Source organism: Tachyglossus aculeatus, chromosome 3 (genome assembly GCF_015852505.1).
Source record: "Tachyglossus aculeatus isolate mTacAcu1 chromosome 3, mTacAcu1.pri, whole genome shotgun sequence".
Classification (NCBI taxonomy): Eukaryota; Metazoa; Chordata; class Mammalia; order Monotremata; family Tachyglossidae; genus Tachyglossus; species Tachyglossus aculeatus.
Window position 1 is genome coordinate 69,426,252 of NC_052068.1, and position 20,160 is coordinate 69,446,411.

The 20,160-nt window shown below is 48.0% G+C and overlaps 1 protein-coding gene across 2 annotated transcripts in view; it reads left to right on the plus strand.

The window, feature by feature from the left end:
* LDB3 (LIM domain binding 3) overlaps window positions 1-20,160 on the plus strand; it is a 148,635-nt gene that overhangs the window by 50,126 nt on the left and 78,349 nt on the right. For both annotated transcript variants that reach the window (XM_038743480.1, XM_038743479.1), the window contains exons 4-5: window positions 6,788-6,863; window positions 20,005-20,027. In XM_038743480.1, coding sequence (XP_038599408.1) covers window positions 6,788-6,863; window positions 20,005-20,027 — 99 coding nt within the window. The remainder of the gene's footprint in view (window positions 1-6,787; window positions 6,864-20,004; window positions 20,028-20,160) is intronic.

A 20,160-nucleotide genomic window follows, 5' to 3' on the forward strand; every position in this document is an offset into this window, starting at 1 on the left:
ACTTGTACATATTCTATTTATTTTAGTTAGTTAATATGTTTTGTTTTGTTCTCTGTCTCCCCCTTCTAGACTGTGAGCCCACTGTTGGGTAGGGATCGTCTCTATATGTTGCCAACTTGTACTCCCAAGCTCTTAGTACAGTGCTCGGCACACAGTAAGCGCTCAATAAATTTGATTGAATGAATGAATGAGTGAGGATGTGAAAGCCTTGGGTCTGCAAGTGGATTGGCAAATTGGAAACCCATCCCTTTGACCAGGAAGCTAGGGCCAGGGGCATCACACAGTGTATAGTGTATCCTCCCCATCTTACCTCCTTCCCTTCCCCACAGCACCTGTATATATGTTTGTACATATTTATTACTCTATTTATTTTACTTGTACATATCTATTCTATTTATTTTATTTTGCTAGTTTGGTTTTGTTCTCTGTCTCCCCCTTTTAGACTGTGAGCCCACTGTTGGGTAGGGACTGTCTCTATATGTTGCCAACTTGTACTTCCCAAGAGCTTAGTACAGTGCTCTGCACACAGTAAACGCTCAATAAATATGATTGATTGATTGATTATAGTAGCGTGGCCTAGTGGAACGATCATAGGACTGGGAGTCAGGAAAACTGGGTTCTACTCTGGACTCTGCCTCTTTTCTGCCGAGTGACCTTGGAAAAGACATTGGACTTCTCTGTGCCTCAGTTGCCTCATCTCTAAAATGGGAATTAAATACTGATTTCTCTTCCCTCTAGGACTAGGAGTCCATCTGGGAGAGAGATGTATCTGATCTGATGGTACTGCATCTACCCCAGGGCTTAGCACAGTGCTTGCATGTAGTAAGAGCTTGATAAGTGCCACAATTTTATTATTACCCTGAACATCACCGCCCCACCCCCACCACCACTCTCTTTCTCTTTCTCTCTCACTCTCTCACTGCTTTTTCTCTCTCTTTCTGGGCTAAGCCAGAGGAAAGACATGGAGAAAGAAAGAAAACTGCACATAAAGAGAGAGTTGGCTTACCTTATTTCCCTCCTGGTGGCTGGGTCTGGGCCCAAGATAAATAATAACTGAAGCAAATAATTACCCACCTAATCATATATTTTTGTATATCAAAAAGGCCCATTCCCTCCTTATGTCCCCAATTCTTGAAGCATTTAAGCTTCTCCCTCCTAGTACCATCCAGATTGTGCTAATGCCAGAGAGCTCTTCTAATCCCCTCTACCATCATTAAGATCTCTAAACCTGCTTGCGACTGTGTTAATGTCCTTGGTGTCGCTGAATGTACTGTACTGTGTACATGTACTGTCTACATGTTTTGTTTTGTTGTCTGTCTCCCCTTTCTAGACTGTGAGCCCGTTGTTGGGTAGGGACCGTCTCTATATGTTGCCAACTTGTACTTCCCAAGTGCTTAGTACAGTGCTCTGCACACAGTAAGCACTCAATAAATACGATTGAATGAATGAATCTCATCAGGGTGTTCCCCTGTCCCTAACCCATTCATCTTGTGATTTTAGAGATGAAAAGCCCGTGAGCAGACTGTACCCAGGATCATTTACAGATCTCAAATTTGTCCAACACCGAGGTACCAACCCACCAGCTGGGGGAACTAGAACTAGGGAACTAGAGAAGCAGTGTGGCTCAGTGGAAAGAGTCCGGGCTTTGGAGTCAGAGGTCATGGGTTCAAATCCTGACTCTGCCAGTTGTCAGCTGTGTGACTTTGGGCAAGTCACTTCATGTCTCTGTGCCTCAGTTCCCTATCTGTAAAATGGGGATTAAGACTGTGAGCCCGCCATGGGACAACCTGATCACCTCGTAACCTCCCCAGCACTTAGAACAGTGCTTTGCACATAGTAAGTGCTTAGTACATGCCATCATCATCATCAACTACCCCACTGAATTTCCTCTTTTCCACATAAAATCTGATCCATCCCATTAGGCTGACTTTTTTTATGGAATGCCAGACGCCGTCTGTCCTAAACACTGGGGTGGATGCAATTTAATCAGATTGAACACAGTCCCTGCCCCACATAGGTCTCACAGTCTTAATCCCCATTTTACAGATGTGGTAGCTGAGGCACAGGGAAGTTAAGTGACTTGCCCAATATCGTATAGCAGATGAGTGGTGGAGATTAGAACTCAGACCCTCAGACTCCCAGGCCCATCTTTCCACTAGACCATGCTGCTTCTTACACTGCCATTCTTTCAGATTAGAAATTTTCCCTACTTGCTGAGTATTTGAGAACCTAAAATATGTCAAAGCTAAAACTATCTGTCCTCTTCTGGCATCACTTCCCCAGATGTACCAATATACTGATTCTGAAACAATAATAATAATAATGATGGCATTTGTTACGTGCTTACTATGTGCAAAGCACTGTTCTAAGTGCTGGGAGGATACAAGGTGATCAGTTTGTGATCAAGTCAGCCTAATGGGATGGATCAGACTTTATGTGGAAAAGAGGAAATTCAGTGGGGTAGTTGATGATGATGATGGCATTTACTAAGCACTTGAGCCCATGACCCTCTTCCTTCTGCATTGCCCTTTCACTTGGAATTGCCCCCTTTATTCACCCCACCCTCAGCCCCATAGCATTTAGGTACATATCCGAAATGTATTTATTTATATAATCTGTCCCCTCCTCTAGACTGTAAGTTTGTTGAGGGCAGGGATCGTGTCTACCAACTCTTCTACATTCTACTCTCCCAGTTGTTAGTACAATGTTCAGTAATCACAATAAGCATTCAATAAAGCATTCTTCTCACCTTCACACTCACTGCTCACACACTTCACACCTCACTGCTCACAGTCTTAATCCCCATTTTACAGATGAGGGAACTGAGGAACTGCCTTCCCCTTTGTATCCAGCAGACAATCACTCTCCTCACCTTCACACTTACTGCTCACACACTTCACACCTCACTGCTCACAGTCTTAATCCCCATTTTACAGATGAGGGAACTGAGGCTCAGAGAAGTTGACTTGCCCAAGATCACACAGCAGATATGTGGGGGAGCCGGGATTAGAACCCATGACCTCTGACTCCCAAGCCCGTGCTCTTTCCACCAAGCCACCATCCTTCTCTTTAATAATAATGATGCCATTTGTTAAGCACTTACTATGTGCAAAGCACTGTTCTAAGCGCTGGAGGGATACAAGGTGATCAGGTTGTCCCACGTGGGGCTCACAGTCTTCATCCCCATTTTACAGATGAGGTCACTGAGGCTCAGAGTAGTGAAGTGACTTGCCCAAAGTCACACAGCTGACAATTGGCGGAGCTGGGATTTGTACCCATGACCTCCGACTCCCAAGCCTGGGCTCTTTTCCACTGAGCCACACTACTTCGGATGACTTCCAAATCTGTCTCTTTGTCAATCAGTCAATCAATCAGTCAGTCAATATAATAAATTGAGCAATTACTGTGTGCCTAGCACTGTCCCTAGCCCTCACCTCTCAACTAACCTGCAGTCTCATATCTCCTCTAGCCTCCAGGACTTAAATGCTCTCCCACCATCTCAACTTAACACAACTAAAACAAAACTTCTCATCTATACTCCAAAACCCCATCTGCCTCCAAACTTTTCCATATTAGTCAATAATGCCAACACCCACCTTTCCCCAGAAGCCCACCACCTCAGTGTCAGCCTTGCCTCCTCACGGTCTTTCAACTCTTATGTTCTGTCTACTTCCAAATCCTGCCAGTTCCCCCTGTATAACATCTCTTGGATCCACTCCTTCCTTTCCACCCAAACTGCTTCCCCCCACTTCAAGATCTGGTTTTATCCTGGCTAAACTATTGCCTCAGTCTCCTCACCAGTCTCACTATCTCCCAAATCTCGTTCCAAATCTCTCCTCTCCTCAAACCCTCCAGTGGCTTCCTTTGTCTCTCATCAAACGAAAACTTCTCCCAGTTGTCCTCAAAGGCTCTCAACATACTCACCCCACCTTACCTATCTGTTCTTTTTACCTGTTGTTCCTCGACTCGCTCTCTCCATTTCCCGCAAGCCAACATTCTAGCTGTATCTCATTCTCGACTCTCCCATCTCCATCTCCTTTCTCAAGCTGTTGGCCTGACTTGAAATTGACTCCCTCCCCAATTCTGACAGACCGCTGCTGTCCCTAAATTCAGAGTCCTCCTAAAATCTCACGTCTTCCAACAAGCCTTCCCCAGTTAATTTCCCAGCCCTCTAAACCAAACATACCCAATGAGCCTACTCTATTACTTCTGAAGCTTATCTATAGTCATTCTCAGTCCTTTTCTATATGTTTATTCACTTGGTCTTTCAACTGTTCATTTCGACATCTTTCATTGTAAATATGTTTATGTCCATTCTCCCCATTACAGTGTAAGCTCTCTGTGGACAGGAAATGTACCACTTCTCTTTTGTACTTCCCAGGCACTTAGGGCAGTACACTGAGCCAAGAAAGTACTCAATAAATAGTACTACTACACTACTGTATTCGATCTGTCTTCAAATCCTGTTGATTTAACCTTCACAGCATCACTAAAATCTTCCCTTTCCTCTCCATTCACACTGCTACCATGTTGATCCAAATACTTATCCTTTCCTAGAGAAGCAGCGTGGCTCAGTGGAAAGAGCACGGGCTTGGGAGTCAGAGGTCATGGGTTTAAATCCTGGCTCTGCCACTTGTCAGCTGTGTGACTTTGGGTAAGTCACTTAACTTCTCTGGGCCTCAGTTCCCTCATCTGTAAAATGGGGATGAAGACTGTGGGCCCCACGTGGGACAACCTGATCACCTTGTATGCTCCCTAACGCTTAGAACAGTGCTTTGCACATAGTAAGCGCCTAACAAATGCCATCATTATTATTATTCCCACCCTGACTACTGCATCGGCTTTCTTGCTGACCTCCCTGTCTCCTATCTCTCCCCACTTCACTCTGCTGCCCAGATCATTTTTCTACAAAACCATATCTCCCCGCTCCTCAAGAACCTCCGGTAGCTGTACATCCACCTCTGCATCAAACAGAAACTCCTTACCTTTGGCTTTAAAGCACTTAATCCCCTTGCCCATTCCTATTTTACCTCATTGATTTCCTACTACAATGCAGCCCACACACTTTGCTCTGTCTAACCACAGATCCTTTGCCCACTTTCTCCTTCTGGCCAGAACCGCCTTCCCCTTCATATCCAGCAGATGATCACTCTCCTCACCTTCAAAGCCTTATCAGCACCTATGTCCATATCCAAAATTTATATTAAATTATTAATTTACCTTAATATAAATGTTTGTCCCCCTCTAGACCGTAATCTCATTTTGGTCAGGGATTGTGTCTACCAGCTCTGTTATACTGTTACGGTGTACTCTCCCAAGTGCTTGCTACAGGGCTCTGCACATAGTAAGTGCTCATTAAATGCAATTGATTGATTTAGTGATTAAAATCACAGGCCTCCAAGATGCCTTCCTGACTAAACCCTCATTTCCTCTTCTCCCTCTTCCTTCTGCATTGCCCTTTCACTTGGAATTGCCCCCTTTATTCACCCCACCCTCAGCCCCATAGCATTTAGGTACATATCCAAAGTGTATTTATTTATGTAATCTGTCCCCTCCTCTAGACTGTAAGCTTGTTGAAGGCAGGGATCGTGTCTACCAACTCTTTTACATTGTACTCTCCCAGTTGTTAGTACAATGCTCAATAAGCACAGTAAGCATTCAATAAATATGATTGGTTGATTACTACCTCTACACTCTTTTTTTCTAACACACCTTCAGGTATAAAGGTCCCACCCCCGGTACTCACTTGTCCCAAAGGTACAGACAGGGCCTGAGCTCTGGTCAAAGAGATATTATAGTCAAACGGGTTGTTCCTACTTCTATGTTCTCAAAGAAACAGCCACAGCTTGTCACTCTGGGCTGATATGCTTTAGAATCTCAGAACCAGAAATGAGCCCTTGGGGTCATTGCATACGTCTCCTCCCACATACACACACAGATGAACTTAGACCATGATTATCTCTATGCCAGCCTGGCCACCAGCTCCTGTCTGCTCTTAGATGTCTTCGAGGAAAGAGGTGCCACAGATTTCCTCAGGGCCAAATGGAAAAGCATCTTACCCACGGAGAGGCAAGGTCTCCCTGGGTGCAGGGCTGGGGTAGAAGTAGGTTGACCCTACCCGGAGCAGCCAGGGCCTGCGGGAAGACAGAGGCAGAGATGGGTTGAAGCTAGGTTCCAGGGTCTCATTACAGTGCTTTCCCCTTAACCCTTGTTTTGTTTTTTTTTTTTAATGGTATTTGTTAAGCACTTACTATGTGTCAGGCACTATTCTAAGCACTAGGGTAGATACAAGTTAGTCACACCAGACACAGTCCATGTTCTACATGGGGCTTATGGTCTAAGTAGGAGGGAGAACAGGTATTGAAGCCCCATTTTGCAGTTTGAGGAAACTGAGGCACAGAGAAGTTGTGACCTTAAGTTAAGGTCATGCAACAATCAAATGGTGGAGCCAGGATTAGAACCCAAATTTTCTGGCTCCCAGGCCTGTGCTTCATCCACTAAGCCATGCTACTTCCTTTTCTTTCCTGGGTTTCATGCAGACAGAGTGCTGCCCGCTTCAGGATGCTGATGGAGTCATACTCCCACACCCAACAGTCAGGAAGAAGGAAGACAGTGAGATGAGGAGGGAAGTGAGACTAGTGGATTATGGGAGTGGTTGGGATTTGAGGATGAAGCTAACTGACTGATGTGTCTCTTTGATGCTGCTCTCTGAACAGCCATTTGAAGAAAATTGGTGGGGTGTCAACACAATCTCATTTTTTCCTGTATTATTTCTGAATTTTTTCAGGTCCAAGCGCCCCGTGCCAATCTCCACTTCAGCCCCCCGGATTGACTCCCCTCTGCCTGTGATTCCCCGTCAGAAGGTAAGTGATCTCAGGTGGTCTTTGGCCCCAATCTCCTGCCCCAACCTCCGTCCACCCCAGGGTCACCAGGTCATTGGTGCTGCTAGGCTGTTCCAAGCTGATGACCTCTGGCCTGGCTCCTTGCTGTCGATGGGGAGCATGCGAATGGGAGAATCCATGTCCATTCCTCGTGCCGGGCCTCTGGTGGTCCTGAAATTCTCCCTAGTCAGGCTACTGGGACAAGGGTCAGGATACTGGAATGGGAAGTAGTAGAGCCACTGCTTTGAGACTGGTCAAGACGACTGTCAGAGTCAGATTAGCGCCCAGAAAAGGAGGGAATTTGTTGACAGGAGGGGCGGTCCCACTGAAGGTCTCTCTCTAAAAAATATTCTTCCTTGGGATCCATCTTCTACCATCGCAACCCAGGGGGTCAGGCACAACTGGTCGTGAGGGATGCAGAGAGACCTGCATAATATCCTGCTTCCTGGCCAGAGCCTTGACTGAGCTTTGTCTGAGGGGGAGGAGAAAGCTGGTACTAATCACCTCTCAGTCTAAGAGACCTCCCATAGCAGAAGGCCCAGGGATCTATGGAAGTTGAGGAGAGGCAAATTAATCCCAAGAGCAGATAAAGCCCCTACTTCCTTCTCTGGTCCCTGGAGTAGATGAATGAAGCCTGTCTGTGCCTTTGAGAAATCGGTGTTTGAATGTGTATGTCTCTGGCTCAGAGAGGGGGTGGAGGGTGTTGGGACAGGGAAGAGTCGATGTGAGGGTGTTTCTCCTGTACCTGTAACCTACGTGCTTCAGTAGGCTGGACTCCTGGGAGGGCCAGAGGCAGATATGCAGTCAATCAATCAGTCAATCAATCATATTTATTGAGCGCTTACTGTGTGCAGAGCACTGTACTAAGCACTTGGGAAGTACAAGTTGGCAACACATAGAGACAGTCCCTACCCAACAGTGGGCTCACAGTCTAAAAGGGGGAGACAGAGAACAAAACCAAACATACTAACAAAATAAAATAAATAGAATGGATATGTACAAGTAAAATAAATAAATAAATAGAAGTAATAAATATGTACAAACATATATACATATATACAGGTGCTGTGGGGAAGGGAAGGAGGTAAGATGGGGGGATGGAGAGGGGGGAGAGGGGGAGAGGAAGGAAGGGGCTCAGTCTGGAAAGGCCTCCTGGAGGAGGTGAGCTCTCAGTAGGGCCTTGACTCCCTACTGTCCCTGGCATCAGAAGGCTATAGACTCACAAGCAAACATCTGGGTATCTCAGGTCATCTGAAACTCTCCTTTCATATGGCGGCCATGAGTGCCAACTCCTTGGGGTGATGGGGGATATAGCCCCCTAGGGTTGCCAGCCATGGGTGTGAAGCCACTGTTTTCACTACTATGGCCTTTGAGGTTAGACTTCAGCCTTTTCCCCACAGTCTCTGTCAACTAGGGCTAAAAAGACCATGAAGCTCCTCAAAGCCTGCCTGCCTGCCCCTCCCAATTCCCATCCCTTTTTTGACTTTTCACTTGAAAAGAAATATTGGCACCTTCCACCAGAGTGCCGATGGTAGGAACCTTCACAGAGAGTTAAAGTGAGAACTTTCCACCACCCTTTTTCTGAATGATGCTGGCTGGTGGAAGAGTCAAATCTCCTGCAGGATTTCAGGGTTCTGAGGGCTCTTTCCCCTGGGCTATTTCCATTTAGACCCCCTCAGTAGAGGAAAGAGGTTGCTGAGGATAAGCCCCTCCCCACCCAGTCCCTAATTTTGGAGCCTGAAGAGAGTGAGGAGGCACCTGCAGGTGAGACCCCCCTCCTTCCCCTACCAGAACCTGCTAGGGAAGGGTTGGCCCACCCAGAGATAGTTATTGTTGGGAGAGTGGGCTGTAACCCAGAGGAAGGGGTTAAGGGCTCAGGTGATTCAAGATCCTAAGGGATAATAATAATGGCATTTTTAAGCGCTTACTCTGTGCAAAGCACTAAGCGCTGGGGAGGTTACAAAGTGATCAGGTTGTCCCACGGGGGGCTCACAGTCTTTATCCCCATTTTACAGATGAGGTAACTGAAGCCCAGAGAAGTTAAGTGACTTGCCCAAAGTCACACAGCTGACGTGGCAGAGCCGGGATTAGAACCCGCGACCTCTGACTCCCAAGCCTGGGCTCTTTCCACCGAGCCATGCTGCTTGCCTGAGGTCACACAGTAGACAAGTGATGGAGCAGAGATTAGAATCCAGGTCCTCTCACTCCCAGGCTCCTGCTCTTTCCACTACACTACACTGCTTCCTCTGGTTACAAGGTGATCGGGTTGTCCCACGGGGGGCTCACAGTCTTCATCCCCATTTTACAGATGAGGTAACTGAGGCCCAGAGAAGTTAAGCTGCTTGCCCAAAGTCACACAGCTGACAATTGGTGGAGCTGGGATTTGAACCCATGACCTCTGACTCCAAAGCCCGGGCTCTTTCCAATGAGCCACGCTTCTCCTGAGGGATGGCAGGCAGCTGAGCAGGGAGTGTGACTGGAATCCCCAACCTCCCCATTTATTCATTCACTCATTCAATCATATTTATTGAGTGCTTACTGTACTAAGCCCTTGCAATGACCAGCCCCCTTCCCAAAATATATTAACCCATTGCAAGGATCCCCGAGCCAGCTTCCATTTCCTAACTGCTGCCCCCAAGGTTGGAACTGGAGAGTCCACAACTTCTCAGCCTCATGGAGCTTAGAGCAATTATAGCCTTTCATTCTACCGTCCCAGCGCATTGCCAATTCAGCGGTAAGGGCTAGATCCTGCCCTTTGCCACTCTTTTTATGTCCCCGGTGGCTGGACCCTGGTAAGTGGGGCATTGTATTCTGAAAACTAGGGCTTGAGAGCTGTTAATAATCTAACCAACATTTCTGGTGTACCTCTCTCCTTCAAAAATCTGGCAATAGGAAGAAAGGGAATCAATGATGACTCTAGGGAAGAGAAAACGTGGGTCTGAAGAGAGTGAATCTTTCTACCTTTCTACTTCAGCCTGGACATTTCCTGTTGGCACTGCTTCAGCATATATTCACTGAGGATATAGAAGGCCAGGGAGAGGAGAACTCGGAAAAACGGATTTGAACTACTGTGCTGTGTGGGGCGAAGGCGAGCGTAACAGAGAAAAAGCCAATGTAGCCCAGTATCAAGCACCGTCTACTGGACATCAGAAGAATCAATCAATCAATCAATCGTATTTATTAAGCGCTTACTGTGTGTGGAGCACTGTACTAAGCACTTGGGAAGTACAAGTTGGCAACATAGAGAGACGGTCCCTACCCAACAGTGGGCTCACAGTCTAGAAGACTATACTAGCAGGGGGTTTCTTGGTGTGAAGAAGCGCACTTTGCCTCGTCCTCCTGGACTCAGAGTTTGGTTATCGCCTTCAGAGGGCTTAGTATCCCGGATGTGAAAGAGAGATTCTCTGATCCATCTCCTCCACTGGGAATAATAACCAGAATCTTGATAATTAACCTAAGTTCCCCCTCTCCATCCCCCCCATCTTACCTCCTTCTCTTCCCCACAGCACCTGTAGATGTGTATATATGTTTGTACATATTTATTACTCTATTTATTTATTTTACTTGTACATATCTATTCTATTTATTTTATTTTGTTAGTATGTTTGGTTTTGTTCTCTGTCTCCCCCTTTTAGACTGTGAGCCCACTGTTGGGTAGGGACTGTATATGTTGCCAACTTGTACTTCCCAAGCGCTTAGTACAGTGCTCTGCACACAGTAAGAGCTCAATAAATACGATGGATTGATTGATATCACCAGTAAAGTCATGTTTCCTCTGCGGTCATTATCCAGGGGGTTTAGGAATTCTCTCCAGGGATGGCAAGAGCCACAGTGAAATCCCTAGAGGACCTTGCGACTGGTGAATTGGTCCCACGGCACACCTGGGACAGTGGCTAAATTTCAAGCCTGGCAGTTTTTCAGCAAGCTGAGGTTAATGCCCATGTAGCAACCAACCCTATTGTGAAACGTCAAATGCTTTGAAACCATTGAAATGCAGTGGATTTGGCAGAAAGGAGGTGCAGGTGGAAGGAGAGAGGGCCAAGATTTGAAAGATTTGATTTTTGGTCACACTCGTCTTGTACCCTCCTTGCCTCAGGTTTGGGTTTTTGACATACGGATCATTATTTTCCTATTCAATTAGCTCACGGAGATTTGCATTTGGCAACATTTATGGTGAATCGTGTACTGAGGTATTTAATACAAAGCATATTTTCCTGAAGATTTACCAGATGGCTTTGGGAGAGCTCTACTTTGTGTGTTCCTTGTGGCCAATTTATCAAACCTGTAAGGCCAACAGTTCCCACCCCTCTGACCTCCTTTCCTGATTTAGGAGCCATTTATTTAACCCTTGATAGAGTTATTGTCTTTCCTCCCTCCACAAGACTCCCATTTGGGTGAAGGAGAATTTTGTGTGTTCTGAAATACGGCAGGTCTCTATGGAGCTCTGTAAATTGAGTTAGGAGGCAGGAAGCTGCCTCATATTGCTGCCTGCTGTTGGGTGTTTATTCATCCTGAAACAGGAACAATAAAAATCTCTAATAATCCCAGATTTGGGCAGTTTGTTTTCTCTGCTGTTTGTGAGAGGTGGGCAATTGATTTCAGATTGCACTTTGCCAACCTTAGAACTAACAATAGTAATTACTATTGTATTGAGTGAGTGCTTACTGTGGGCAAGCCCCGAGCCTGGTGTGGATATAGGATAATCAGATCAGCCCAGCCCCTATCCCATAAGGCGTTTACCATCTTAAACAGTGGGGAAGCAAGTATCTTATCCCCTTTTCTCAGGTGAGGAAATTGAAGTCCTGAGAAGTTAAGAAACTCACCCAAGGTCACACAGCAGACCAGTGGCAGAGTTGGGACTAGAACCCAGGTCTCCTGACTCCCATCCTTGTACACTTTCCACTAGGCCACACCAGACCCCAGACCTAACAAAATAAAATATCAATTGTGGTATTTGCTAAGCACTTACTATGTGCCAAGCACTGTACTCAGTGCTGGGAAAATGCAATTCAATTAGATCAGTCTCCATCCCAAATGGGGCTCACTGTCAAATCAATTAATCAGTCAGTCAATCAATCAGTATTTGAGTGCTTACTATGTGTAGAGAACTGTACTAAGCACTTGGGAGAGGTAGAACAGGTATACAATTCCCATTAATAGATGAGGACACTGAGGTATAGTGAGATTAAATGACTTGCCCAAGGTCACAGAGCAGCAGAGTGGCAGAACCAGAATTGGGACCTTGTGTATTTTCTACTAAGCCACAGAGGACCCCAATCAGAACAAACTAAAACGCCCAAACAGAGACTCCTGGCCAGCTGAGCAAGCTCAAGAGTTTCCCACAAACACCTACATCTGCCTGTGGAGAAAGGCATTGGCAGACAAAGCCATGGGGAGGTAGCTTTCTTTTCATATGAGAGGTTGAGAAATGAAGCAGCCAGTAATTCCTTTCTGAAACTCACAGACCCATGGCCAGAATGTGGCAAAAGTATTTTCTGGGCTCTAATGAATGAAGAGAGAGCTTGATTTTGCCGTACTTCAAGACAAAATTCTCAGTTGATCTAACTCCCGGTGGTCTGCATCTTCTAAGTCTGGCAAGCCCTCTGGGGACCCGAATTTGGGGCAAATTACCCTTCTGGGTCAGCAGGAAGATTTGGGTATAAGAGTGTAAGCATTTTCATGAGTGTTATAATTGACTGTAATGCTGGGACAGTGGACTTGGGGCAGGGGTGGAAAATCTCAGTAGATCACTGGGTGAAGTGCATTCAGACAATGCCCTTTTTTGAGTGGAATTTCTTAAGCTCTTACTACGTGCCAGGCACTATAATAAGCGCTGGGGTAGATACAAGGTTGGACATGGTCCATGTCCCATGTGGGGCTCACATTCTTAACCCCCATTTTACAGATGAGATAACTGGGGCACAGAGAAGTGACTTACCCAAGGTCACACAGCAGACAAGTGGTGGAGCCAGAATTAGAATCCAGGTCCTTCTGACTCCCAGGCTTATGCTCTATCCACTAGGCCATGCTGCCTTGTTTCTTTCCAGTCTCCATGTCTGTCGGTCAGAAGGGCCAGGACTAGTCTGCTGCCATCGTGCAGAGCTTTAAATGATGGGGTCCAGCTCTAAGCCAGGAACTCAAGTAGCTGGACACTGTGGTGCTCCTTGGTTGGAGCAGCTGGAGGGCCTCTCTGTTGAAGCCATCATTGGCCTCCAGCAAAAAGTTCTCATTTGATGGAAGTAGGGTTCCTCTTCCTCGGCCACCTTGCTGAGCGTGTCCAAGGGGAAAGTCGTGAAAGGAGAAAGGGGCAGGGGGATCAGTCCGAATTGCTTGGGTGGGGAGACTGGTCCCACTTCCCTGTTTTAGGAGGACGGGTGGGTGACTCTTTCCCTCGGTATGGATGCCCACTCTGGGTGCAGCCTGCTTCCCACAGTTCAGCAGGCTAAATAAATGGCCCCTCCACTTCTAAAGGAATGCCCGGAAGACCACAGATTACTGTACTTGGGCTGGTATGAGACCCAGAGTACCGGGACTCAAAACAGAGGAACGACTGTCAAATAAAACTGGGAGGGATTGCTCAACTCCACCCTGCCCTCCCACTCTGGCTGGCCAGGGTTCAGAATAAAGAAATGAATCCAATGAATCCTGGAGAGAAACTGAGCCTTGATGTAGTCTGGTTAAGGCCCAGGTTACAGGGCCAGCTGTGGAACCAGTTTCTGGCCTGGTTATGGCCCTAATTTTGAACTCAGGTTACAGTCTGTGATGCCGCTGCAGAGATAAAACTCTAAGTCATGAGGTGGGTTGCTCAGCTCCTCCGGGGTCAAGACAGGTCCTTGACCCAAGTGTCCAGTGGCCCCCGGACTCCTGAGCCGGCCCCTTTCACCTCCTGCTAACTGTTGTGCCAAACTGCATGGGCTAATTTGCATGGTCTGGAGACTTGAGCGGACGATCCGGTGGATTGGCCGATTGAATTTTAACTCCATTCCAGGCTACCCCAGTGACTTCTATCCGCGAACCCGGGCAGGTTCTGATGAAGGTTCGGCCTCTTCCCCTGGACTGTTGTGATCCCCATCATGGTCTTCTTCCTTAGGACAGGAAACAGAGGCCATGGAGCCGGTCTTGGTGCTGCTGAAAGATAATGTTCTGCTTTGCTGCCACTGGAGCTCCTTGTTTAGGATGCAAAAAAACAAGAAGCTTTTTCTCTTTCAGGTTTTATCTCCAAAGAAGAGCTGGAGGGTGGAAGCCAAACTGTTGGTTTTGTTGCATAGGTGCATCGGTGTTGAGATCGCTAAGCCATCTGTTGCAGGTGCCAGGAGGCAGAGCATCCAAAGAGCGGCTATGTCCTTGGGTGCATGTGTATGCTGATTGCTTTTTCTCTTTCTCTCCTTGGCCTGCATGTCAGTTGCTCCAGGACCCCACAGCAGAAGGAAATGGCCAGCAGGCCTCCCCACCTCCTCAGGCCGGTCCGGCAGCTGGGTCCCTGGGTGGTGATGTAGTCACCAATGGATCGTGGTCAGGCTTTCTCAGCAAGCAGGAGATCAGCCTGTCCCACAGCTCCTCTTGCTCTCAGGCCACTGAACTGCGGAGCTCCTTCCCCTCTCACCCAGCGGCCTCCACTCCGTCACCTCCCCGGAGTCACTTGCCACCTTCGGTCAACCCGGTTGGCTCCTCTAGCCTCAGCCCCAAACTCCAAGTGAACTCTGGGAAGCAAAGACAGTATAACAACCCCATTGGCCTTTACTCGGCGGAGACGTTGAGGGAGATGGCCGAGATGTATCAGTTAAGCCTCAGAGGGAAGGCTTCAGGAGGTGGACTCCCGTCAGGGTAGGTATTGTGGTGATATCAATCCATGGTGTTTATGTACTTGTATTTAGAATGAGGGGCCACAACCCCAGTTAGCTCTTGGTTCACTGCCGTAGTGCTGGTAACTCTTGGTCCGTGGGGTTGCACATCACTGCCTCGATCAGGGTCTTGACATGATGTTTCTCCTTTGGCTGAGAACAGGGGCCCAAGTGAGCTGAGGGAGACCCCATGAGAATGAGGCTGCTCCCTAGTCCCACCGGTTGCTATAGGAGTTGGGGGAAAACTGTGTGGCAGGCATTTCAGATGGCCTTGGGAAAACAGGTCAGAGCCCATCAGTGGTAACCAAACATGCAACTTCTCTCCAAGCTGGGACTCTTCTCCATCATTGAAGATGGTATGTGATTGTTAGACCTGAGGCTATGCTGTGGGATGGAGATGGGCCTGCTATTCATTTCAAGATAATATATCTTTGTCTTCTAGGGAAGAGGCGGGGAGGTTTGCTGGCAACAGAGCTGGGGATCAGAGCTGGTGCATAGCCCGGTGCCATGGGGGTTGGGGTGGGTTGTGTGGGTTCTTGCCAAAGTGGTTGCAGCAGGGGTCACTCAAGTAGAAAGTGCTCACCCTGGCAGTCAGATTCCAGAGAGACAGCCCTCTAAGGGTGTAGTCACCCCTCCACAGCCAGATGTGGGGAGCCTTTACAGGGTAGGCACCTTTGGCATAGAGCTCAAGGAAATCCAAAGCTGGGAGATTGGAGCCCCCACTGGGAAGGTCCTTCATAAGGAACGAGAAGGGCATCAATGTGTGTGGGTCTCCGTGGCCCTCAGCTAAGTGGCATCATTGGACTTGGATTTGTGTGGGTGTGAAAAGGAATCTGTGCTTTTGACTACCTCCCCCTTCTTAGGCAGGGACGGAAGGCAGGGGTGGGGCTGATTTTCCATGTCCCAGGAACGTGGATCCCATGGTGATCCCTGTCTCTGCATGAAGGGTGAGAGTCAGCCACTACCACTCCACAACTGGGCTTTTCCTCAACTGTTTCCAGGGAACTGAGGGCAGGGAAATCAGCTGGACAAGGAAGAGAAGGGGATGAGGAATGGGAACAGAAGGATTGATGCTTGGGAAATCGCCAATGTCTGTTGGGAATGTACTAGATGGTTCCAGAAATCTCATCTTGCTCTCCAATGTGGTCTAGCCTAGGCTAAGAAGATTAGTCCCAAAATTCTACAGTTTAAGGAAGTGGAAAAGTGGTAGAGGAAATCCAGGCTGGTCTAGGAGCTTCTCTCTGCTGGCTTTCTAGAGTTCCTGGGACAGGTGCTAATTGGTACACATTTTATAAAATTATTATTATGTATATTTGTGAAGCTCTTACTATAAGTACTGAGGAAGTGGAAAAGTGGTAGAGGAAATCCAGGCTGCTCTAGGAGCCCCTCTCTGCTGCCTTCCTAGAGTTCCTGGGCCAGGTGGATATTGGTACACATTTATTATTATTATTATTATATTTGTTAAGCTCTGACTATATTCTAAGCACTAGGGTAGATAAAACGTTTATCAGATTGCACACAGTCCCTGTCCAGCGTGGGGCTCACAGTTTAAGTAATGTGTTACCTCCACCGTGGGCTTGACTCCGGGGAAACTGGGACAGGGCCGAGGATTTTTCCATGGGGGTGTGCTCAGAACCTCTGGGGCCCTGTGCGACTGAGGGATCCATGGCCAATCCTGTCCGAGGCCGGTTCCAGCTGGCCTGCTGGAAGGGCAGGTGGCCCCGGCTCACGCACAAGTCGCCCTGTCCCCGGTGGAGAGTGATCCGCTTACCCAGCAGTTCCCCAGCAGCAGCTGCTCAGCTGGGCAGCACATACCTAAAATGGAGAAGGAATTTCTGTTCCCCTCCAAAGACTCCACTGTTCCTAATATACCTTGGCAGCTGATATTTTTGGCTCCACTCCTGGTTGGGAGAGCTGATGGAGTTTCTTGCAGTGAAAGTCTAGGGGTGGGGGAGGAGGGAATCTCGGCTCCCCCAGGATCCAGGACAGAAGCTCCTTCCATAGTTTTTGGGAAATGGGGGCTTTACGCAGGGCGGTGAACCCCACCTTCAGTACGCTAGGGAAAGAAAGTCACATGGGCCCTGATTGGCCATTAGATAGCTTGATGGGCCACTGGCTCATTGCACCTTGTTCTCCTAGTTGGAGGGGTCCTCCTTTCTTTGCCCCTAAAAGAGACAAGACACATTCCTTGTTCACGTAGCAGAGGATGGGGTGTAAGGGAGGACTGGAGGAGGCAGGGCCCTCTCTGTACTCTCTTCTTCCCCCCACTCCTTCCCCTGGCCTGGGACCTCTGGGCCTCCTTCCACCCCAGGTGCCCTGCACCTGCCAGCACAAACCTTGGAAGGGGACTGGACCCCTGCTGCTTGATCCAGGGTACCCAAGCTGTGGTCATCTCCACTGGGCTCCCAGGAAATGGATTAGCGGGGCAGCACTGGATGCATTGGATTTACTGTGGTGGAGGCCAGAGGAGGACTGAGCTGTGGGCTTACAGTCTCACTGGTCAAGACCTGTTGCTGTCTAAGTGAAGGTGCTCCCTTGATTAGGGTGGCCCATGCTTGCAGGCCAATAGGAGCCAATGACTCCTCAGGTTGAACAGTGCTGCCCCACTCCTCAATCGCCCAGCTCCACCAGAGCTCCAGGCCAGCTCGATTATGATGTAGTGACTTCAGCCTTGGAGCTTGGGACCAGCGCACCATTCATTCATTCAGTTGTATTTATTGAAAGCTTACTGTGTGCAGAACACTTTTCTAAGTGCTTGGGAAAGTACAATACAGCAATTAAAGAGAGACAGTTTCTGCCCACAGTGAGCTCACACTCTCGGGGCTGCGGAGCTGGGGATGACAGACATCAGTACAAATAAACAGACTTCAATATAAATAAATAAAATTACAGATAAACATATAAGTACTGTCGGGTGGGGAGAGGTGGGAAGAGCAAAGGGAGCAGTGGAAAACATTCATTTAATCATTTATTGAGCACTTACTGTGTGCAGAGCACTGTTTGAGCCACTTCCCCTCCCTCCACCACACACACACACACACACACACACACACACACACACACACACACACACACACACACACACATATCCCTCCCCACAAGCTTCCAAGTGGCTGAATTTTTCAGAGTAAGACTGGTAGGCCAGGTCGGGGGGTGACTGTGAGCCCATTGTTGGGTAGGGACCGTCTCTATATGTTGCCAATCTGTACTTTCCAAGCGCTTAGTACAGTGCTCTGCACACGGTAAGCACTCAATAAATACGATTGAATGAATGAATGAATCCAGGGGTTAATAGGTTCAGACGAAGAGTCTCAAAGGGGTGAGAGTCTGGATGGTAGGAAAGGAGCTGGCCTTATGAGCTGACTAGGCCAGCTCTTAGTCCCTAACAAAGGGCAGCCATGCCAGAGGGCCTCAAGCATTGCTTGTTTGTCCTCTGGGGCAGTTTGGCCAAGGTGTGGATTGACATCCAGTTCTTGAGCAACTCTTAGGTGTGAAATGGGGAGAACAGTGCTGATTTCTCCCCTTCACCCTGGGGCTTTGGACATTGGCCTAAAGACGGAGTGGCTGAGCGGTCAAGGAAGATGAGGAGGTCAAAAGTAGTCAATGCAATTTGGCAAGAAGGGGGTCATTGGTGAACTTGGAGAGAGCCATCTCCATGGAGTTAGCAGAGCAGAAACCAGATTCTAGAGAGAGTTGGAGAGGAGAGGAATTGGTGGCAGGGGGCGGATACAACCTGTTTTAAGAATTTGGACAGGAATGGGAGACAAGGTAATTGCTGATGTGCTCTAGGATCCAGAGAAGGGTCTTTTAAGATAGGGGAGACAGGGGTAAGTTTGGAGCAAAAGGGAAAGGAGCCATCAGAGACGGTGGTCGTGGGGCGGGATGGGGCAGGGGAGAAAACTGAGGGTGCAAGTGATTTTCAAGGTGAGAAGGCATGGGTTTTGAGGCAAAAGTAGAGTGGGTGAATTTCGGAAGCAGATGGGAGCCCTTGAGTCACAGTCAATCAATCCATGGTATCTATTAAGTTCTTACTCTGTGCAAAGCACTGCACTAGGGACTTGGGAGAGTGTACTAGAGTAAGTAAACAAGATCCCTGCCCTTAAGGAGCTTTGCTACACTTCCATGTCCTTCTCCAGCGTAAGAGGATTTGTGGGGCTGGGACAGTGAGCCAGAGTGGAGTGGGAGGGTGCTGTCAAAAAGACACGCGTGTGTGTTTGTGTGTGTGTGTGTGTGTGTTGTGGGGAGTAGGGGCTACAAGTGGCTGGTGGAGCCGGGGAGAAGAGGGAAGAGGCTCAGTTCAGTTAGCCATCTGGACAGATTGTTTGAAATTCCCAAGCCCCCATCTCTGCCCCACATTGCCTCCCTGTTGGCTACCCCCTACCCTCTGCAATATTTTCTTCTCCTCCATCCGGTCCTGGAATCCCTGTCCTTGGGATGGTTTTATCTCAGTCAATCAATCAGTTGTAACTATTGAGCGCTTACTGTGTGCAGAGGACCGTACTAAGTGCTTGGGAGAATACTGCACAGCAATATAATAGAGACATTCCCTGCACACAGTGAGCTTTCATTCTAGATGGGGACACAGAGGTTAATATATATAAATAAATAATGGATATGTTCGTAAGTGCTATGGGGTTATGGGGTGTGAATAAAGGGAGCGAGTCAGGGCAATGCAAAAGGGAGTGGGAAAAGAGGAAATGAGGGCTTAGTCAGGGAAGACTTCTTGGAAGAGATGTGCCTTCAGTATGCCTTTGAAGGTGGGGAGAGTAATTGTCTGTTGGATATGAAAAGGGAGGGCCCCTGTTCCAGGCCAGAGGCATGACATGGGCGAGAGTTCGGCAACGAGATAGATGAGATCGAGGTATAGTGAGTGGGTTGACTTACGTAGCAAGATGGGGCAGGAGGGGGAAAGGTGATTGAGTGCTTTAAAGCCAACAGTAAGGAGTTCCTGTCTGATGCAGAAGTGGATGGGGAACCCCCAGAGGTTCTTGAGGTGTGGGAAAACACGGACTCAACTTTTTTGTAGAAAAATGATCTGGGCAGCAGAGTGAAGTATGTACTCGAATGGGGAGAGACACAAGGTAGGGAGGTCAGCAAGGAGGCTGATACAGTAATCAAGGTGGGGTAGGATAAGTGCTTGGATTAACGAGGTAAAGCAGTGAAAGTACCTTCTAAACGATTCTACTCATTGTCTCCTGTCCTCAGGCCTCTCCCTCCCTCCTTCCCTCCCTTCCTCCCTTGTTTCCTTTGTTCATTTTTTATTTGCTCTTTCTCTACCCTAGGTGATACCCAACTCTCCTGCCAAGTTAGTATTGAATGGCCTGTGTGTATGTGTGTGTATGTGGGTGTGTGTGTGTACGTGGGTGTGTGCACATGCGCGCTACCTGCTTTCTCTGGGGCAGGGATGGGGGAGCATGAATCTTTGTGTTCTTGCCGGA